General features: G+C 41.0%; 1 protein-coding gene across 4 annotated transcripts in view; it reads left to right on the top strand.

Annotated features, from left to right (window-relative positions):
- Nucleotides 1-8,888, top strand: part of TASL (TLR adaptor interacting with endolysosomal SLC15A4) — a 33,689-nt gene extending 24,801 nt beyond the window's left edge. For all 4 annotated transcript variants that reach the window (XM_073614827.1, XM_073614826.1, XM_073614829.1 and 1 more), the window contains exon 2: nt 4,486-8,888. In XM_073614827.1, the coding sequence (XP_073470928.1) occupies nt 4,488-5,387 (900 nt within the window). In that variant the 5' untranslated portion in view covers nt 4,486-4,487 and the 3' untranslated portion in view covers nt 5,388-8,888. The remainder of the gene's footprint in view (nt 1-4,485) is intronic.
- Nucleotides 8,889-16,609: the final 7,721 nt, after the last annotated feature.

The following is a 16,609-nucleotide window of genomic DNA, read 5'->3' as shown; positions in this document are numbered from 1 at the left end:
GTCAGTCACCTTCTAACCCAGTCCTGTCTGGTAGGAATAGCAGGTCATTTTTCAGAATGTAGCAATTAGTCCTTTGGCTCCTTTCAGAAAATGTGGTAAAGTATATTTCCTATGATGTTTGCTGGGCATAGAGAAAAATAAAAAAGAATAATGGAGCATCAGGGAGATCGATGTCCAAATTTTCTTAATCTATTATCTGACATACTACAAAAAGGTTGTAGTTTAGGACATTGCCATACAATAAGTAGAAGGGTTTCCCTCTGCCCACACCTTCACCAGCATAATGAATATATATAGTGAAAAATGGTGGCTTCTTGGGAAGGAACCTGGTTGCAGCATTTAAGCTTTTGTAGCAGGTTTCCTGATTCTTAAGCCTCATACACACAGGTAGTTTGTTTTCATTCAACCCAGCAGGGCTTAATGAAAAAAAAACCTGACAGCTCAGACGGAGCTGCTGCACTAACTATGTGACGCTAGTACAGCGGCCTCCCCTACTTTTCTATTGTATTGTGACAGGGGGACAGCCCCCCAGCAGGACACTCCGGTTAGTGAGCGCTCTCAGTCATTGGCTGAGAGCGCTGAACGGGAGCCGATTGGCAGATCCTTTTGGTCACGCCCCTTCGATAGAAGCCGGTTGATTGACTGGCTTCAGTCAGACTGACTCCAGTACACATGGGCTGAATGTTGGCCGGTTTCTATTGAACTGGCTGATGCCACCCGACATTCAGCCGTGTATACTAGGCTTTAAAGTCCACCAAGGACTTATGAGTTATTTGTATCATTTGTTGCATAAGGGTAATGACTGAAATGTTTGGATAGATGCCAGTCACTGATAGGGCAATTGTTTTCTATGTGTCCCGTTCACACTACAACACAGCCCGGAGTTGTGGTGCAGTGAGTTGTATTAAACCGTGGCACACAGGTAGACGCCACCACCCAGCTGTGCAGAGATCTAAAAATTAAGTGTCACTTTGTGCACCTCAAATAAAGCTAACAAAAAACAAGGAAACTAAATGATGCACTGAAAAGCACATCACAACGCTCCCTCATCACAATTTACTACAGTCGAAACTGACAGCTGCCAGCATGATAAAGCTGAGGGACAGTGTGAACCTGTCCTAAAGCAGGCACAAAGGTCTTTTCCCAAAGACTGCTCTTTAATTTTAAAGTTCAAGTATTTTTGAAAAATTATACAGGAAATGTACTTATGCAGGCTAGTAAAGTTAGGCTGGCCCATACACATGTAACAGCAGGGGAGTGATGATTGGCAGCATGGGCAGCAGAAGAAAGTATTCCTATTTTTTTTTTGTAAATATGGCATGCTTAATAAACTTTAATAAGTGACAGATTTACTTTATTATCAGTTTTGGGTTGACTGGCCCTTTGAAACCCCATGTGCATTTAACCCTATTGAAAATTCAATCTCTAATGTACACAAGCAGTGGACAGTGGATAGCACTTAGAAACAAACATAGAAAAGAGACAGAACAAAAAAGGCAGAGTGGTCTATTGAGCCTGCCCACTTCTTTTTTTTTTTTTTTTTTAATACAATGGGGAAAATAATAATTTCATCCCCTGCAGATTTTGTAAGTTTTCCCACTTACAAAGAAATGAAGGATCTATAATTTTTATCATAGGTGTATTTTAAATGATAGAGACAGAATATCAACCAAAAATCCATATGATATGATGATGACATGATACAAATGTTATAAATTGAGTTTCAGTTCAGTGAGTAAAATAAGTATTTCATCCCCTACCAACCAACAATAATTCTGACTCCCACAGGCTACAGTATGTCCTGTCAATTTAAGAAGGTGCTCCTAACGACAACTCGTTATGTGTATAAAAGACACCTGTCTACAGAATCTCTTTCTTCCATTCAAACTTCTCAATCATGGACAAGACCAAAGAACTGCCAAAGGATGTCAGGGACAAGATTGTAGACCTGCACAAGGCTGGAATGGGCTACAAGACCATCAGCAAGAAGCTTTGTGAGAAGGAGACAATTGTTGGAGCGATTATTCGCAAATGAAAAAAATACAAAATAACTATCAATAGCCCTTGGTCTGGAGCCCCATGCAAGATTTTGCCTCATGGGGTAAGGATGATTATGAGGAAAGTGAGGGATCAGCCCGGAACTACATGGGAGGAGCTTGTGAATGATCTCAAGGCAGTTGGGACCACAGTCACCAAACAAACCATTGGTAACACAATATGCCGCCATCAATTGAAATCCTGCAGCGCCCGCAAGGTCCCCCTCCTCAAGAAGGCACATGTACAGGCCCATCTGAAGTTTGCCAATGAATATCTAACTGATTCAGGGAAGGATTGGGAAAAAGTGCTATGGTCAGATGAAGCCAAAACTGAGCTCCTTGGCATTACCTCGACTCGCCATGTTTGGAGGAAGAAAAATGCTGACTATGACCCTAAAAACACCATTCCTACAATCAAGCACGGAGGTGGAAACATTATGCCTTGGGGCTGTTTCTCTGCTTAAGGTATAGGTGGACTTTGCTCCATTGAGGTGCCAATGGAGGGGCCATGTTTATTAAAATCCTGGTTGAGAACGTTCTTCCCTCAGCCAGAACACTGAAGATGAGTCGTGGATGGGTCTTCCAGCATGACAATGACCCAAAACATACCGCCAAGGCAACAAAGGAGTGGTTCAAGAAGAAGCACATTAAGGTCATAGAGTGGCCTTGTCAGTCTCCAGACCTTAATCCTATAGAAAATATATGGGGGGAGCTGGAACTTCAAGTTGCCAAGCGACAGCCAAGAAACCTTAAGGATTTAGAGAAGCTCTGTATAGAAGAGTGGCCCAAAATGCCTCCTGAGATGTGTGCAAACCTGGTATCCAACTACAAGAAACGTCTTACCTCTGTGCTTGCCTACAAGGGTTTCTCCAAGTACTAAGTCATGTTTTGCTTGGGGATCAAAAACTTATTTTACTCACTGCAACTCAATTTATAACATTTGTATCATGTGTTTTTTTTCTGGATTTCTAGTTGATATTCTGTCTATATCATTTAAAGTACACCTGTAATAAAAATGAATGACCCTTCATTTATTTGCAAGTGGGCAAACTTAAAAAATCTACAGGGGATCAAATAATTATTTTCCCCACTGTACGTTTTGTACTTTTTTTTTTCCGTCAACTTTTTTTTGTCAGAGTATAGATCTGTGTTTGTTCCAAGCATGTTTGAAGCCATTTACTGGTGACTCTCTCACTACCTCTGCTGGAAGTCTATTCCAAACATCAACTACCCTTTCAGTAAAATAATACTTTCTAAGACTAGTTTTGAACCATCCTCCAGTTAGTTTGAGGTCATGTCACCATGTTCTTGATTTTGGTTTCATATTGCAAAAACTGTCCTCCTGAACCTCATTCACCCCCTTGTATTTAAAGGTTTCAGTTATGTCTCCTTTTTCCCTACTTTTCTCCAGGCTATACATATTAAGTTCTGTCCTAAGTCGCTCTTGATATGTTTTATCTCTGGACTCGTTCTATCTTTTTTTCTGTAAGTGAGGTTTCCAGAACTGGACACAGTGGGGGTTATTTACGAAAGGCAAATGCACTTTGCACTACAAGTGCACTGCAAGTGCACTTGGAAGTGCAGTCGCTGTAATTCTGAGGGGTAGATCTGAAATGAGGGGAAGCTCTGTTGGTTTTATAATCCAATCATGTGCAAGCTAAAATGCTGTTTTTTATTCTCCTTGCATGTCCTCCTCGGATTTACAGCGACTGCACCTCCAAGTGCAATTGCAGTGCAAAGTCTATTCTTCTTTCGTAAAAAAACCCCAGTATTCTAAACAAGGTCTCACAAAAGATCTATATAGGGGAATCAGGCCCTCCTTCTTCCTACACATGTGCAGAATGGAAAAATGTATTCCATTTTCGATATATTTGTTACGTCACTAATTTAGTTTAGTTTTGTTTCTGACAGCTGAAAAATCATCAGTTGTTAAGGACGCGGCGGCCGGCTTCCCGGCCCACTGCTTAACAACCAACTATTCTTCACACAGAATTCGAATCGGTTTGATAATTTTACGACCAATCTGAATTCTAATCCTTCTGAAAATTTGGAATTCATTAGAAAACGAATAAATGAAACGACTTAATGAATTTCAATTAATCATCTGAAATAAGTACCCACAAATCTTTTTCCTCTCTAGTGCTTAAAAACTGACATCAGAAATTGACTTGCTGGGCAATATTTATTTATATGATTTAGTTTTTATAACATCTTTCTGGCTGATGGATTCAAAGTGCTGCATTTAGATGGATACAAAACTGTACGCTGTACATATTTAAATATGGTGGTTTAGATGTCTGTGTGAGCAAGATGGGATTTTAAGCTCCTAACAATTACCATAAAAGCAGACAGGTGTTTTAGATGTAATTAAGAAATAACAGAACTTTTTAGTTGACTCTTTTTTTATTGTGTATTGCTGAGTTTTATGAATCCTATTTCTTCCTTGCAGATATGCTATCTGAGGGATACCTCTGCAAAATTCAGTCATGGTATGAAGATGGCATAGCAAAACTGCATTCAGAGAAGGTGACGGTGACTAGAGAAAGAAAAGAACTGGCCGGGGTGTGCACTCTAAATTATACAGTTGCATATGAGACAGGAAGCAGAAGAGTTTTTAGGAGATATGGGTCGGTTGAACAAAAAGCTCCAGAAACACAGGGGAAAGATACTACCCAAAGTGCCATGGAGACACAGTTGTTGCAAGAAACGGAAAATCCTGTATATGAAACTGATAAATCATTCCCTGGCAGTGTAAATGCAAACTCACAGTCTAATAAAGATACATATCTGGTGCCATCATCCTGTAAAAATATCTGTAGAGACTATAATGACTTGCATGTAGCTGGGGATCAGGTTATGGCTATAAACTCAGTAATGACTGACTTCACTTGTGAACCCAGCTTAGAATTTGGTGAAGGGCCATTTCTTCAATCTTCTCAGATTCCCTCAGCTATGGATTCTCTATGTGTAGCAACAAATGATTTGCCGCGTAAGCTTTCTAAGCACGAGTCCTCCTGCTGGAAAGTGAGCAGCACTAAAGACAAGAGCATCATGAACCAAGAGCAACCCTTGTCCAATTCCATACTCAATGAATACTTGGAGAGGAAAGTCATTGAACTCTACAAGCAGTACATGATGGACATGAGCTGCAGTACATCTGCTCATATTATGGCCTCAGAGCTCATCATGAACAATGTGCAGCAGATCAGTATGCAGCTTTCACGAGAACAAAATATGGAAACCAACAAAGCTAAAGACATGGTCATCAGTTATCTGCTCCGGCTTGCAAGTGAAAAACAATCTAATTGTATCAGTACTCCTGATCTGCAGATATCATCCAATTTAGCCTAATCACAGGCATATACAGGGGTTGGCAGTTACATGCAGACATCAGATTTGTGTAAAGATACACATGCTCACATTGCTCTAGTGTGTATTGTACATGGCATGGGACATGCCATTTTAGGTGATCCTGTGTTACAGGGAAGCAGAAGAATGTTTTTCATCATCTTTTTGTTCCTGCAAAATGTTTTATAGCGTGGCCACCACACATATGGCACAAAAATGTAAACTGTACTGTGTGCCAGACCTTAGGGCATGTTTATGGTTAATTTTCTTGTTTCTTTTTCTCTGTCTCTCTCTCTCTTCTTTTAGAATAAAGAACTGGTCCTGCAAATGTATGTCAATTGTCTTCAGTGCATGCTGTTATATTTCATTGATAAATATTTTCGGCAACTTTTTATTGTTCGTGCATATTCTAGCACTAATTTTGTACTTTAGAGGTTTATATGTGACTGATGAAGGCCCTGACGAAGGTGAGCTACCTCTAGTCTAAACATTGTAATCTAAATAAAGCACTCTTTTCAGTTTACCTCATATCTAAGTCCTGTGTTGCCGCGTACACACAAAAGAGCGGTCTTTTCGATGGACTTTCGGCGGACTTCCAACGCACTTTCTCAAGGAACAGACTTGCCCACACGCGATAACACCAAAGTCCGATGGATTTGTGCGTGATGACGTACGACCGGACTAAAATAAGGAAGTTTATAGCCAGTAGCCAATAGCTGCCCTAGCGTCGGTTTTCATCCGTCGGACTAGCATACAGACGAGCGGACGTTTCGATAGGAACTGGGTCTGGCGGAGTTCCGACGTAAAGATTTGAGACATGTTCCAAATCAAAGTCTGTCAGATTTTCGACCGAAAAAGTCTGCTGCAGGTCTGATGAAGACCACACACGGTCGAATTGTCTGTCGGACTCGGTCCATCGGACTAGTCCGGTCGAAAAGTCCGCTCGTGTGTACGCGGCATAAGCCTCTCTCTCTCTCTCTCCTTAGCATACAACAGGTTACCCTCAAGACCACCTCTTTCTAGTGAAATGAATGGATGTCCCCCCCATTCTTCTTTTTTGGCCATGCTCTAGGCCACCTGTTTGTGGATGTCTGCAACTTAATTTAATACCTGTAATCATTTCAGGAAAAAAAAATGCAAATAATAATATAGTTTAGCCTAGAGTAGAAGTGTTAAGTCGAGGAAACATAGAATATCACATAGCCAAACAATCAGCAAGATTATACAGTGCCTTGCAAAAGTATTCACCCCCCTTGGCTTTTTACCTGTTTTGTTACATTACAGCCTTTAGTTCAATGTTTTTTTAATCTGAATTATATGTGATGGATCAGAACACAATAGTCTAAGTTGGTGAAGTAAAATTAGAAAAATATATACATAAAACTATTTTGCAGAAATAAAAAACTGATAATTGGCATGTGCGTATGTATTCACCCCCTTTGTTATGAAGCCATTAAAAAGCTCTGGTGCAACCAATTACCTTCAGAAGTCACATAATTCATGAAATGATGTCCACCTGTGTGCAATCTAAGTGTCACATGATCTGTCATTACATATACACACCTTTTTGAAAGGCCCCAGAGGCTGCAACACCTAAGCAAGAGGCACCGCTAACCAAACACTGCCATGAAGACCAAGGAACTCTCCAAACAAGTAAGGGACAATGTTGTTGAGAAGTACAAGTCAGGGTTAGGTTATAAAAAAAATATCCAAATCTTTGATGATCCCTAGGAGCAACATCAAATCTATTATAACCAAATGGAAAGAACATGGCACAACAGGAAGCTTGCCAAGAGACGGCCGCACACCAAAACTCATGGACCGGGCAAGGAGGGCATTAATCAGAGAGGCAGCACAGAGACCTAAGGTAACCCTGGAGGAGCTGCAGAGTTCCACAGCAGAGACTGGAGTATCTGTACATAGGACGAAAATAAGCTGTACACTCCATAGAGTTGGGCTTTATGGCAGAGTGGCCAGAAGAAAGCCATTACTTTCAGCAAAAAATAAAATGGCACGTTTTGAATTTGCAAAAAGGAATGTGGGAGAATGTATGGAGGAAGGTGCTCTGGTCTGATGAAACTAAAATTGAACTTTTTGGCCATCAAAGAAAACGCTATGTATGGCGCAAACCCAACACATCACATCACCCAAAGAACACCATCCCCACAGTGAAACATGGTGGTGGCAGCATCATGCTGTGGGGATGTTTTTCAGCAGTCGGAACTGGGAAAATGGTCAGAGTTGAGGGAAAGATGGATGGTGCTAAATACAGGGATATTCTTGAGCAATACCTGTTCTACTCTGTGTGTGATTTGAGGCTAGGACCGAGGTTCACCTTCCAGCAGAACAATGACCCCAAACACACTGCTAAAGCAACACTTGAGTGCTTTAAGGGGAAACATGTAAATGTGTTGGAATGGCCTAGTCAAAGCCCAGACCTCAATCCAATAGAAAATCTGTGGTCAGACTTAAAGATTTCTTTTCCCAAGCGCAAACCATCCAACTTGAAGGAGCTGGAGCAGTTTTGCAAGGAGATATGGGCAAAAATCCCAGTGGTAAGATGTGGCAAGCTCATAGAGACTTATCCAAAGTGACTTGGAGCTGTGATAGCCGGAAAAGGTGGCTCTACAAAGTATTGACTTTAGGGGGGTGAATAGTTATGCACATTGACTTTTTCTGTTATTTTGTCCTATTTATTGTTTGCTTCACAATAAAAAAAACATCTTTAAAGTTGTGGGCATGTTCTGTAAATTAAATTATGCAAATCCTCAAACAATCCATGTTAATTTCAGGTTGTGAGGCAACAAAACACGAAAAATGCCAATGGGGGGTGAATACTTTTGCAAGGCACCGTATTTAGATTTAATGATCAGTATTTAGTAAAATCCAAGAAGCAACTGAACTTAATATACAATATACCAGAACTGGTTTTGTTTTTCCCTTTTGTTACCTCTATAAAAATGAATGGAAGTACACTTCTGTACATACAAAAATTTCCATCTGGATAGATTGATCCCAGAGCTTCTGCATCGTTTGGACAACAAGTTTTTTTTTTTCTGGAACTCATGTAAGTAAATGACACTGTAGTGGTTCTGGCCCAATAAGCTTTATCAGTACTGTCCATGAGCCTGTGTTATTGTTTAGGGGAGTAGTGATATTCTTTAGAAAACCAGGGAAATCCTTTCTTATTTGCATACTTTTCCAAATCAACCTAACATGATATTCTTTTACCTGTTTTTCACTCCAGAAGGTTCAAACAAGTATGTTTGCATTGGGTCATCTATTACACCTAATGCTTTTATTTGATGTTAATTTATTTAATGAAACAAAAGAAAAAACACTGTAAGGCATTAGAATGTGAATATTGTGCACCGACACCTGTACTCACTCCCTAAGGGAAATGTACTTTGTTGAACAAGCTGACGTACTTTATTTCAGACCTATGTAATAAATATGTAATAAAGACTCTACCACGATTAAAGCAAAATTATATTCTCTTTTTGTCAATATATATGAAAAAAGAAACGAGAGTGGGACTTTAAATGAGATGGATGACTTTGTGGAGGCAAGTTTGAATAAATGCGAATTTTAATTAGTAAAAACGTTAAATGCGATAGGATATGGCAATGGTTAAAAGTCACATGTACAATAAATGTGCCGATTCGTGTCGAATCCACCCACACAAGACACATTTTTCCCCTTCATTTTTTGTCAATGTATTCACATCTTTTTAAGTTTTTGTTTATAAATTGTTTCTACTTTTTTTTTTCTAAATTTACAAAAAGAGAGAGAGAGAGCACAGCAGAACTAAATAAATGTGGTGGTTTTACTAAAGGCAAACAGACTGCGTACTTTGCAAGTGCAGTTGCACTAATTTTCCCCACACCTTAGAAAATGTGGAAAGGCTCTGGTGATAACCATCATCCAATCATGCGCAAGCAAAAATGCTGTTTTTTTTTTCCTTGCCCATGATTGGGCTTTTTTTTTTCAAGGTGAAGCTTTATCACATTTACTAAGCTCTGGTGAAAATAAGTACAACTGCATTTGCAAAGTGCTCAGTCTATTTGTCTTTAGTAAATCTTGTCCATGGTGTTGGAAGAACACTCTCTCACCTGAATTTGATATAGTCATGGTTGGAGTGTGATGATATCACAATGCTGTCCCTGCAATACTATAGCTGGTTATGGTGTCCGTTTATGAAGCAGTGATCAGCAGTGATCCCAAGGATCGCCGCTGATCACAGTCCATAAACAGTTTATGAAACAGATAATCAGGGGGAGAAGTGTTTGAACATGTTCTCCCGCCGATGATCTCTGCACATGGAGAATCCTCGTTGAATGACACAATAACGGCCAGTTTATGAAGCTGCGATCTCAGCACTTCACTGGCCATCTGTGTCAGAATTCACCCTCCCCGATTCACCAGCTCAGAGGTGGAGAATCGGGGAGTGAAGAGGGAATGTGGGGGGATCTGAGGGGGAAAGAAGAAGATTTTTAACTTCCTTTTACCTCGTTCAGACCCCCCAACACTGTAACCATGTCCGACTGTCATATTTATGTGGATACATATATATTCATGTATATATATATATAATGTGTGTATATATATATATATATATATATATATATATATATAATGTGTGTGCATATACATGTATATATAATGTGTGCGTGTGTATACATCTATATATATAATGTAGGGGGACTCCTTATTTTTTTAACATTAACCACACCGTCTGTCAGTGTACTGAGCAGTGTAAACTGACATCTCTGTATTTCTGTGAATTTCTGGTACAGTAATCTCGTAAAGTCTCACGAGATTCCAGTATCAGGGGCCGTTCTCCACTGTTTGAAGCGTCTGTAGATCGCTTCACTCCTCCAAAGGTGAATCGATCTACTCCTCTTCATAAACTGGCACACAGAGGAGAAAGATGTCCACTGTGAATGCCGGAGAATGAAGCAGTGAATAGATTTCATTGCTTCATAAAAAGACACCTATGTACAATAGGAGGCTCAAAACAACTCTCTGACAACCAGCATCCTTGAACTGGAACTGTCTCATTTAGTGATGGTAAAAATTCCACTGAAAAACATTTCAACTTTTATGTAATACATTTGTTAAATAGCGAGTGGCTAGACCACCAGATAATTACCATTTTAGTTTTTTTCATGAATTGACCTTAATGTAATATCACATTTTTTTGCAATGGTTACTGCAGGAATTACCACATTTGCATTTTTTTTGCCACAAATGCAGTATTTACTGGTAGTGAATTGACACTTATCACATAAGATACTTTGTAGAAACACAAATATCTCATGCAATAAATGTTACTGAATGACCCAGTGCTGTCTCTTATTGTGGTGGCCATCTTGGTAGAGGCAGGGCTTTGCTTTCTCATGTCATCTCCACACTTGAAGAATGTCAGTCACTGCTAGGGCACATAGAAAACAATTTCTCTGCTTTGCTGTGCTGTGACATGTGATGCAATCCTGTTAGGTACTCCCTACAATGCAGTCTGCAGTAAGGTATGGTGAAATGCAGCATTTTATCTCACCTCACTGGATGGCACCACACGTCACAGCACAGCAGAACAACGCACCGTACTGCTAAAAAAAACAAAAAACTGAGTTGTGTGATGTGGTAAACACGTATCCCACCCAGGACCGTTTTTAAGGCAGGGCAAAAGGGGTAGCTACCCTGGGCCCCATCATTGTTGTGGGGCCCAAAGCAGCTGCTTCATACTTGCCAACTATCCCAGTTTAAGTTCCCTTATCCCTTGAAGTTTCAGTCCCATGCTGTGTCCCGATATCTCAGTGTAAAGTTCTGTTACTGCTGGCCAGCTCTGCCCTATTGCCATGTGTTTACATGTAAATAACCTACATTGATATGTAAATTGCAGCATTGATATGTAAATAGCAGTGGCATTAATATGTAAATGGTCGCGGACCGCGGCATTGATATGTAAATAGAGGCGGCATTCATATGTATATCATGTTCCCCTGAAGTCATATCTACCATCACTTCTGCTGAATGCTGCCCACTGGGAAGGTAAAGGAGCATGCTTGAAAGTCCTGCCTACAACTATATTAATTAAGCCTAATTTCAGCCTGTTCTGCAAAGGTAAGCAAATCGGAGGTGGAACCCTTCTTCAAAAGAACATGGTGCCACAGCACCCTGAATTTTGGCGCAAGTGAATACGTACATCTCAGCCGATGCATGAGGGTGCCATTAACGATTAATGGCACTTCTGTGTATCTGCTAAAGGGCAGCATGTTTCTGTGGTGTCAGGAAAGCGATTTTGCATGTATTCAAGACACACACAAATGTGAATGCAGGCTAAATGTTGTCAGTGTAAATCTTCTCATTACATTGGGGCTTGGTGTACAATCCTTTCGTTCACACTAGTCGCCAGTGTGAAGGTCCCCCTTACATTGGTGGTCAGTGTAAATCCCCCTTTACATTGGTGATTACTGTGAATGCTCCTATTACATTAGTGGTCATTGTAAATCCTCATTACATTGGTGGCAAGTGTAGAAATCCCCCTTTATTGGCTGTTGATGTAAAATCCCCCATTAGATTTGTTGTCAGTGTAAATTCTTCATAATATTGGTCAGTGTACATTTCCCTTTACATTGGTGGTAAGTGCAGAATTGCCCTTACACTGATGGTCGGTGTAAATCCCCCTTTACATTGGTGGTCAGTGTAAATCCACCCTAACGTTGGTGGTCGATGTAGAAGTGTCACCTTACATTGGTGGTCAGTACAAATCTCCTTGACAATGGTTGTCAGTGTAAATTCCCTCTTACATGGAGGTCATTGTATATTCCCCCTTACACTGGTGGTTGGTGTAAATGCTCTTATTACATTGGTGTCAGTGTAAAAAACCCACTTTTCTATTGGTGGGTGGCGTAAAATCACCCATTACATGGTGGTCGGTGCAAATTCCCCCTCACATTGATGGTCAGTGTAAATCCCTCCTCATATTGGTGGTCATTGTAAATTCCCCATTACATTGATAGAATCCCCCACTGTATACTTGCCAAAGATTTCCAGCTTTGCTCTACATGATTCAGAATTTGTCACAGAATTTGCCTCCTAACTAATCCCATCACCCCACCACTGCCACTGATCCCATCAACCCCCCAGCATTGCAAATGATCACCCCCACTCCCCCAGCATTGCCATTGATCCCAGGATTCCTTGGAGTTTTCTGTCTATTGATGGGTCCGCTCACCTCCCCAGTTCATTGTGTGCAGGCAGTGAGGAGATGATGTGCTGTAACATTTAGCAACCAATCAGTGAGCAGTAATGCTGTGCACTAACCTCTTGCAACCAATCATTGAGCTGTAAGGATATGCAGCAACCTCCCAGAACCAATCAGTGAGCAGTAATAATGTGCAGTAACCTCCAGCAACCAATTAGTGAGTGGTATAGATGTCCAGTAACTTCTAGCAATCAATCAGTGAGCAGTATTGATGTACAGTAATCTTTAGAACCAACAAGCAGAAGTAATGTGCTGTAACCTCTAGAAAATAAACAGTGAGCCATAATGTGTGCTGTAACCTCTAGCAGCCAGTCAATGAGCAGTAATAATACACTCTAACCTGATTTATCTGATTTAGTAAACGGATTTTGAGTCTGGCTGCTATTTATTGTATGTCTCAAAGCATGTGGAGAGTGAAATTGCATGGAAGAGGGAGCCCAAGAAAATGTTTGCCCAGGGTCCAGTCAATATTAAAGATGGCCCTAAACCCACCACCCCTTCCATACATCACTGCATCCCAAAATGGACAGCTGACCATTCAATAAACTGCTCCAGTTTAGTGTGAGGGTAAATGTCTATAGTGTATCCCCCCTCCAATTTCCCCACAGTACAGATGTCCCCTAACATCCCTAAATCCCCACTCCCAGCCTACACCCTCAGTACAGATTCCCCCAGGACAAAGCCTTCAGTACAGACCACCTTCAGGAAAAACCCCTTGGCACAGATCAACTCCTGTCAACATAGACCCCTCAGTACAGACTGACCTCCCCCTAGAAAAGACTAACTCTCCAGCACAGACCTCGCGACACTAGACTCCCCTGGAATAAAGACTCCCCCAGCACAGACCCCTCTCATAAATCCCCCCCCCCCCAGCACAGATTCAGTGCAAGTGAACTTTTGTGTACCCCTCTAGCACAATCTTATCCTATGGCATCCTAAGCCCAGCAGTGCCCACAACCCGGGCAAAGTGTGCACCCAGTTGCAGGTACAATGTGAGTGGGGCAGTGACAAAGGCGGGGTCTGTTCCAGCCAGTTTGGTTTATTCTGAAAGAATGGGGTAGAAGAGAATGAGTGAACTCAGCAGCTTCGGAGACTGAGTACAGAGTGGATAGAGGGGAGGAGTCTGGGCACTGTACTGACTGATGCCGGGACACAGACATCTCAGGTGTGAATATCAGGACTGTCCCAGCAAATCTGGGACTGTTGCTAAGTATGGAACAGCGATCAGCACAATAGTGGTATCAGCAAATTTCAATTCAGTTTCCCAGAAACTAGCAGTCAGAGGCAACAGTACCTTAGACATTATAGTACAGATCTAAGAACAGGAATAGGCACACTCATATGTCAGACAGTGCTGTGCTATTTTTTAGGAGGAATTCACGACAAAGAGTAAATCTTTTGGCGTACTACTTAGGCACAATTACCACTTCTAGATGTTGCATAGAACACACTAAATCTTCACTTTTTGAGTTCAGTTCCACTTTAACCCCAAAATTCTCTTTACCCTCCTAATCCCTAAACTGCCTCTTGAAGCAGTGGGCTCACAGTATAAACATTTTTGTACTGCTGTGTGTCAATATGCAAAATGTAAACGTTGCTTATTATCAGTGGAGCATAGATAAACTTTATTGCTTGGCAATAGAAAACTGTAAGAAAGAGAATTCAACATTTCAATTTCCTCCATTAAATAGAGTTCTGAGATGAAAATGAAGGCTACAATTGGTAATCTCCTTCTAAAATGCTAGTCACCTAGCTGTACTGCTAAAATACTTCCTACATCACTGACCTTAAAGGTCCATTTACTGTTGTGCTGCGTTGGTGTCATTTCACATGTTATCATGTGTTGCAATAAAGCAGCCTTTTCTTGGTACCTTAAAGAGCAACTGCAGACTTCTCACATAATTTTTAATAAAAACATCTTTGCCATTCTGAAGCTTCCCTCCAACCACTTTGCATATTATTTTATATATACTGTGATTTTGTACTTACCAAATATGCTGCAGAAATCTCCGGCCACTAAGTCTGGCTAAATCCATTTTACCTGTGGGCAGCTGAAGTTGCTGCCTGTTCACTTCCTGGATTTACATAGACACACAGAGGCACACCTCCAGCTCTGCAGCCCTCATTGGCCCTCTAATGACTCATCCCCCTCCCTTCCTGGCAAATTGAAAGTGAGAGAGCTGTGCACGATGTCATAAGCCTAGGCTTTTTACCAGACAAGAAACAGGAAGTGGGCTGTATAAGGTATTTACTGGCAGAAAAAAATGTTTTACTATCTGAAGTTAAAACAACAAGAGCAGAATATTTAATAGATGAAAAAAATGACTGAAGGTCTGCTTTAAGCACCAAAAAAGTTTCCTGTACTTTTTCTTGCAACACAAAGCACTACGATGCAAGGTAATGTGTTTGCTTTGTGGTGCACTGCAATGTTCAATGTCTGTCCATTGGCAAGGTTAGTTAGGGTGTCATTCAGAATAAAGGGCACCGCTTCGCACCCAATGTGCATAGCATAGATTACTGTTCGTTAATGCAATGCACGATACTACAGCCTGATAAAGTGAGCAGGCCCTAAACAAGTATGCAGCAAGTAAAGGCAGAGTAAACAGTTCCTGGTCAGTGACACAAACCAATAAATACACTGTGTCAACATAAGTCTAAAGCAGTGGTCATCAACCCTGTCCTCAGGACCCACTAACAGGCCAGGTTTGCAAGATAACTGAAATACATCACAGGTGATATCATTTGCTGCTCAGTGATTGCAGTATTCTAGTCTGCATCTCCCCAAGGTAATACATAAAACCTGGCCTGTTAGTGGGCCCTGAGGACAGGGTTGATGACCACTGGTCTAAGAGCCCTTTCACCCTGAGGTGCTTTACAGGCGCTACAGCGCTAAAAATAGCGCCCGCATAGCACCTGCAAAGAGCCTCTCCTGTCCCTCCAGTGTGAAAACCGGAGGGCTTTTACACTGGGGCGGTGCGCTTGCAGGACGTTAAAAAAACTCCTGCAAGCAGCATCTTTGGAGCGGTGAAGGAGCGGTGTATACACCACTCCTTCACCGCTTCTGCCCATTGAACTGAATGGGCACCGCTGCAGAACCGCCGGCAAAGCGGCTTCCCCGCTAGCGGCTGAAAACCTGCGCAAAAACTACGGTAAAGTTTACTTTACCGCCGACAGCCCCGACGCCCCAATGTGAAAGGGGTCTAAAGCGAATGCAAGCAATGACAGTCTCATGGTATGAATGCCCTTTCATAGGTCTTGCCCTTTCCCTATCTTAGGCTTTGTAGGCCCCCTTGTGAGACATCTATTTCTGTAAAAATGCTTAACATAAAAAAGTATTAATGCATACATATAGCTACTCTTGCAGTTAAGTGTGAATAAATGAATTTGTACAGCAGCTAACATTCATATACTTCTGTAATATAATTGTTGGCCACTAGGTGGCATCTAAAACCTAATAAATGACATATGCTGACTTTAGCACACACTGGATCAGAAGAAGCTTTTTTGTTTTAATGTAGCCTGGATGATGTATGAAGAAATCAGTTCAGTCTTTTGTTACGAAGTATGAATTATAGATATGACACATTGCTCATAAATAATATATTGAATTATTATGTAAAGAAAGACGATCCAGTGCCTATGGTTTCTCAGAGCTGTGTTTAAAAGTTGCTTGGTAAGCACTAAGCTATTCCTGTAAAATACCATTATGACCATTATGTCAGTCATTTGTCTTAACTTTCAGTAATGAGCATATGGTCTGCTTACCAACAGTGCACTCACCTGCTCACATTAAAGGTTTGGTTCACACATTTGTGTTTTCATGTATTTTTCACGTTATTTCATTTCCGTTGATGAGTATTTGGAAATGTGTGGTTGCTTGCATGCATTCAGCCTTGTTTATGTTGACCAATTAAAAACTTACACTTAGTACCTGGGGCTAAAAAACCCATGTAAAACA

The sequence above is a fragment of the Aquarana catesbeiana genome, linkage group LG02, assembly GCF_042186555.1.
Source record: "Aquarana catesbeiana isolate 2022-GZ linkage group LG02, ASM4218655v1, whole genome shotgun sequence".
Classification (NCBI taxonomy): Eukaryota; Metazoa; Chordata; class Amphibia; order Anura; family Ranidae; genus Aquarana; species Aquarana catesbeiana.
This window is presented reverse-complemented; position numbering and strand designations above follow the sequence as displayed.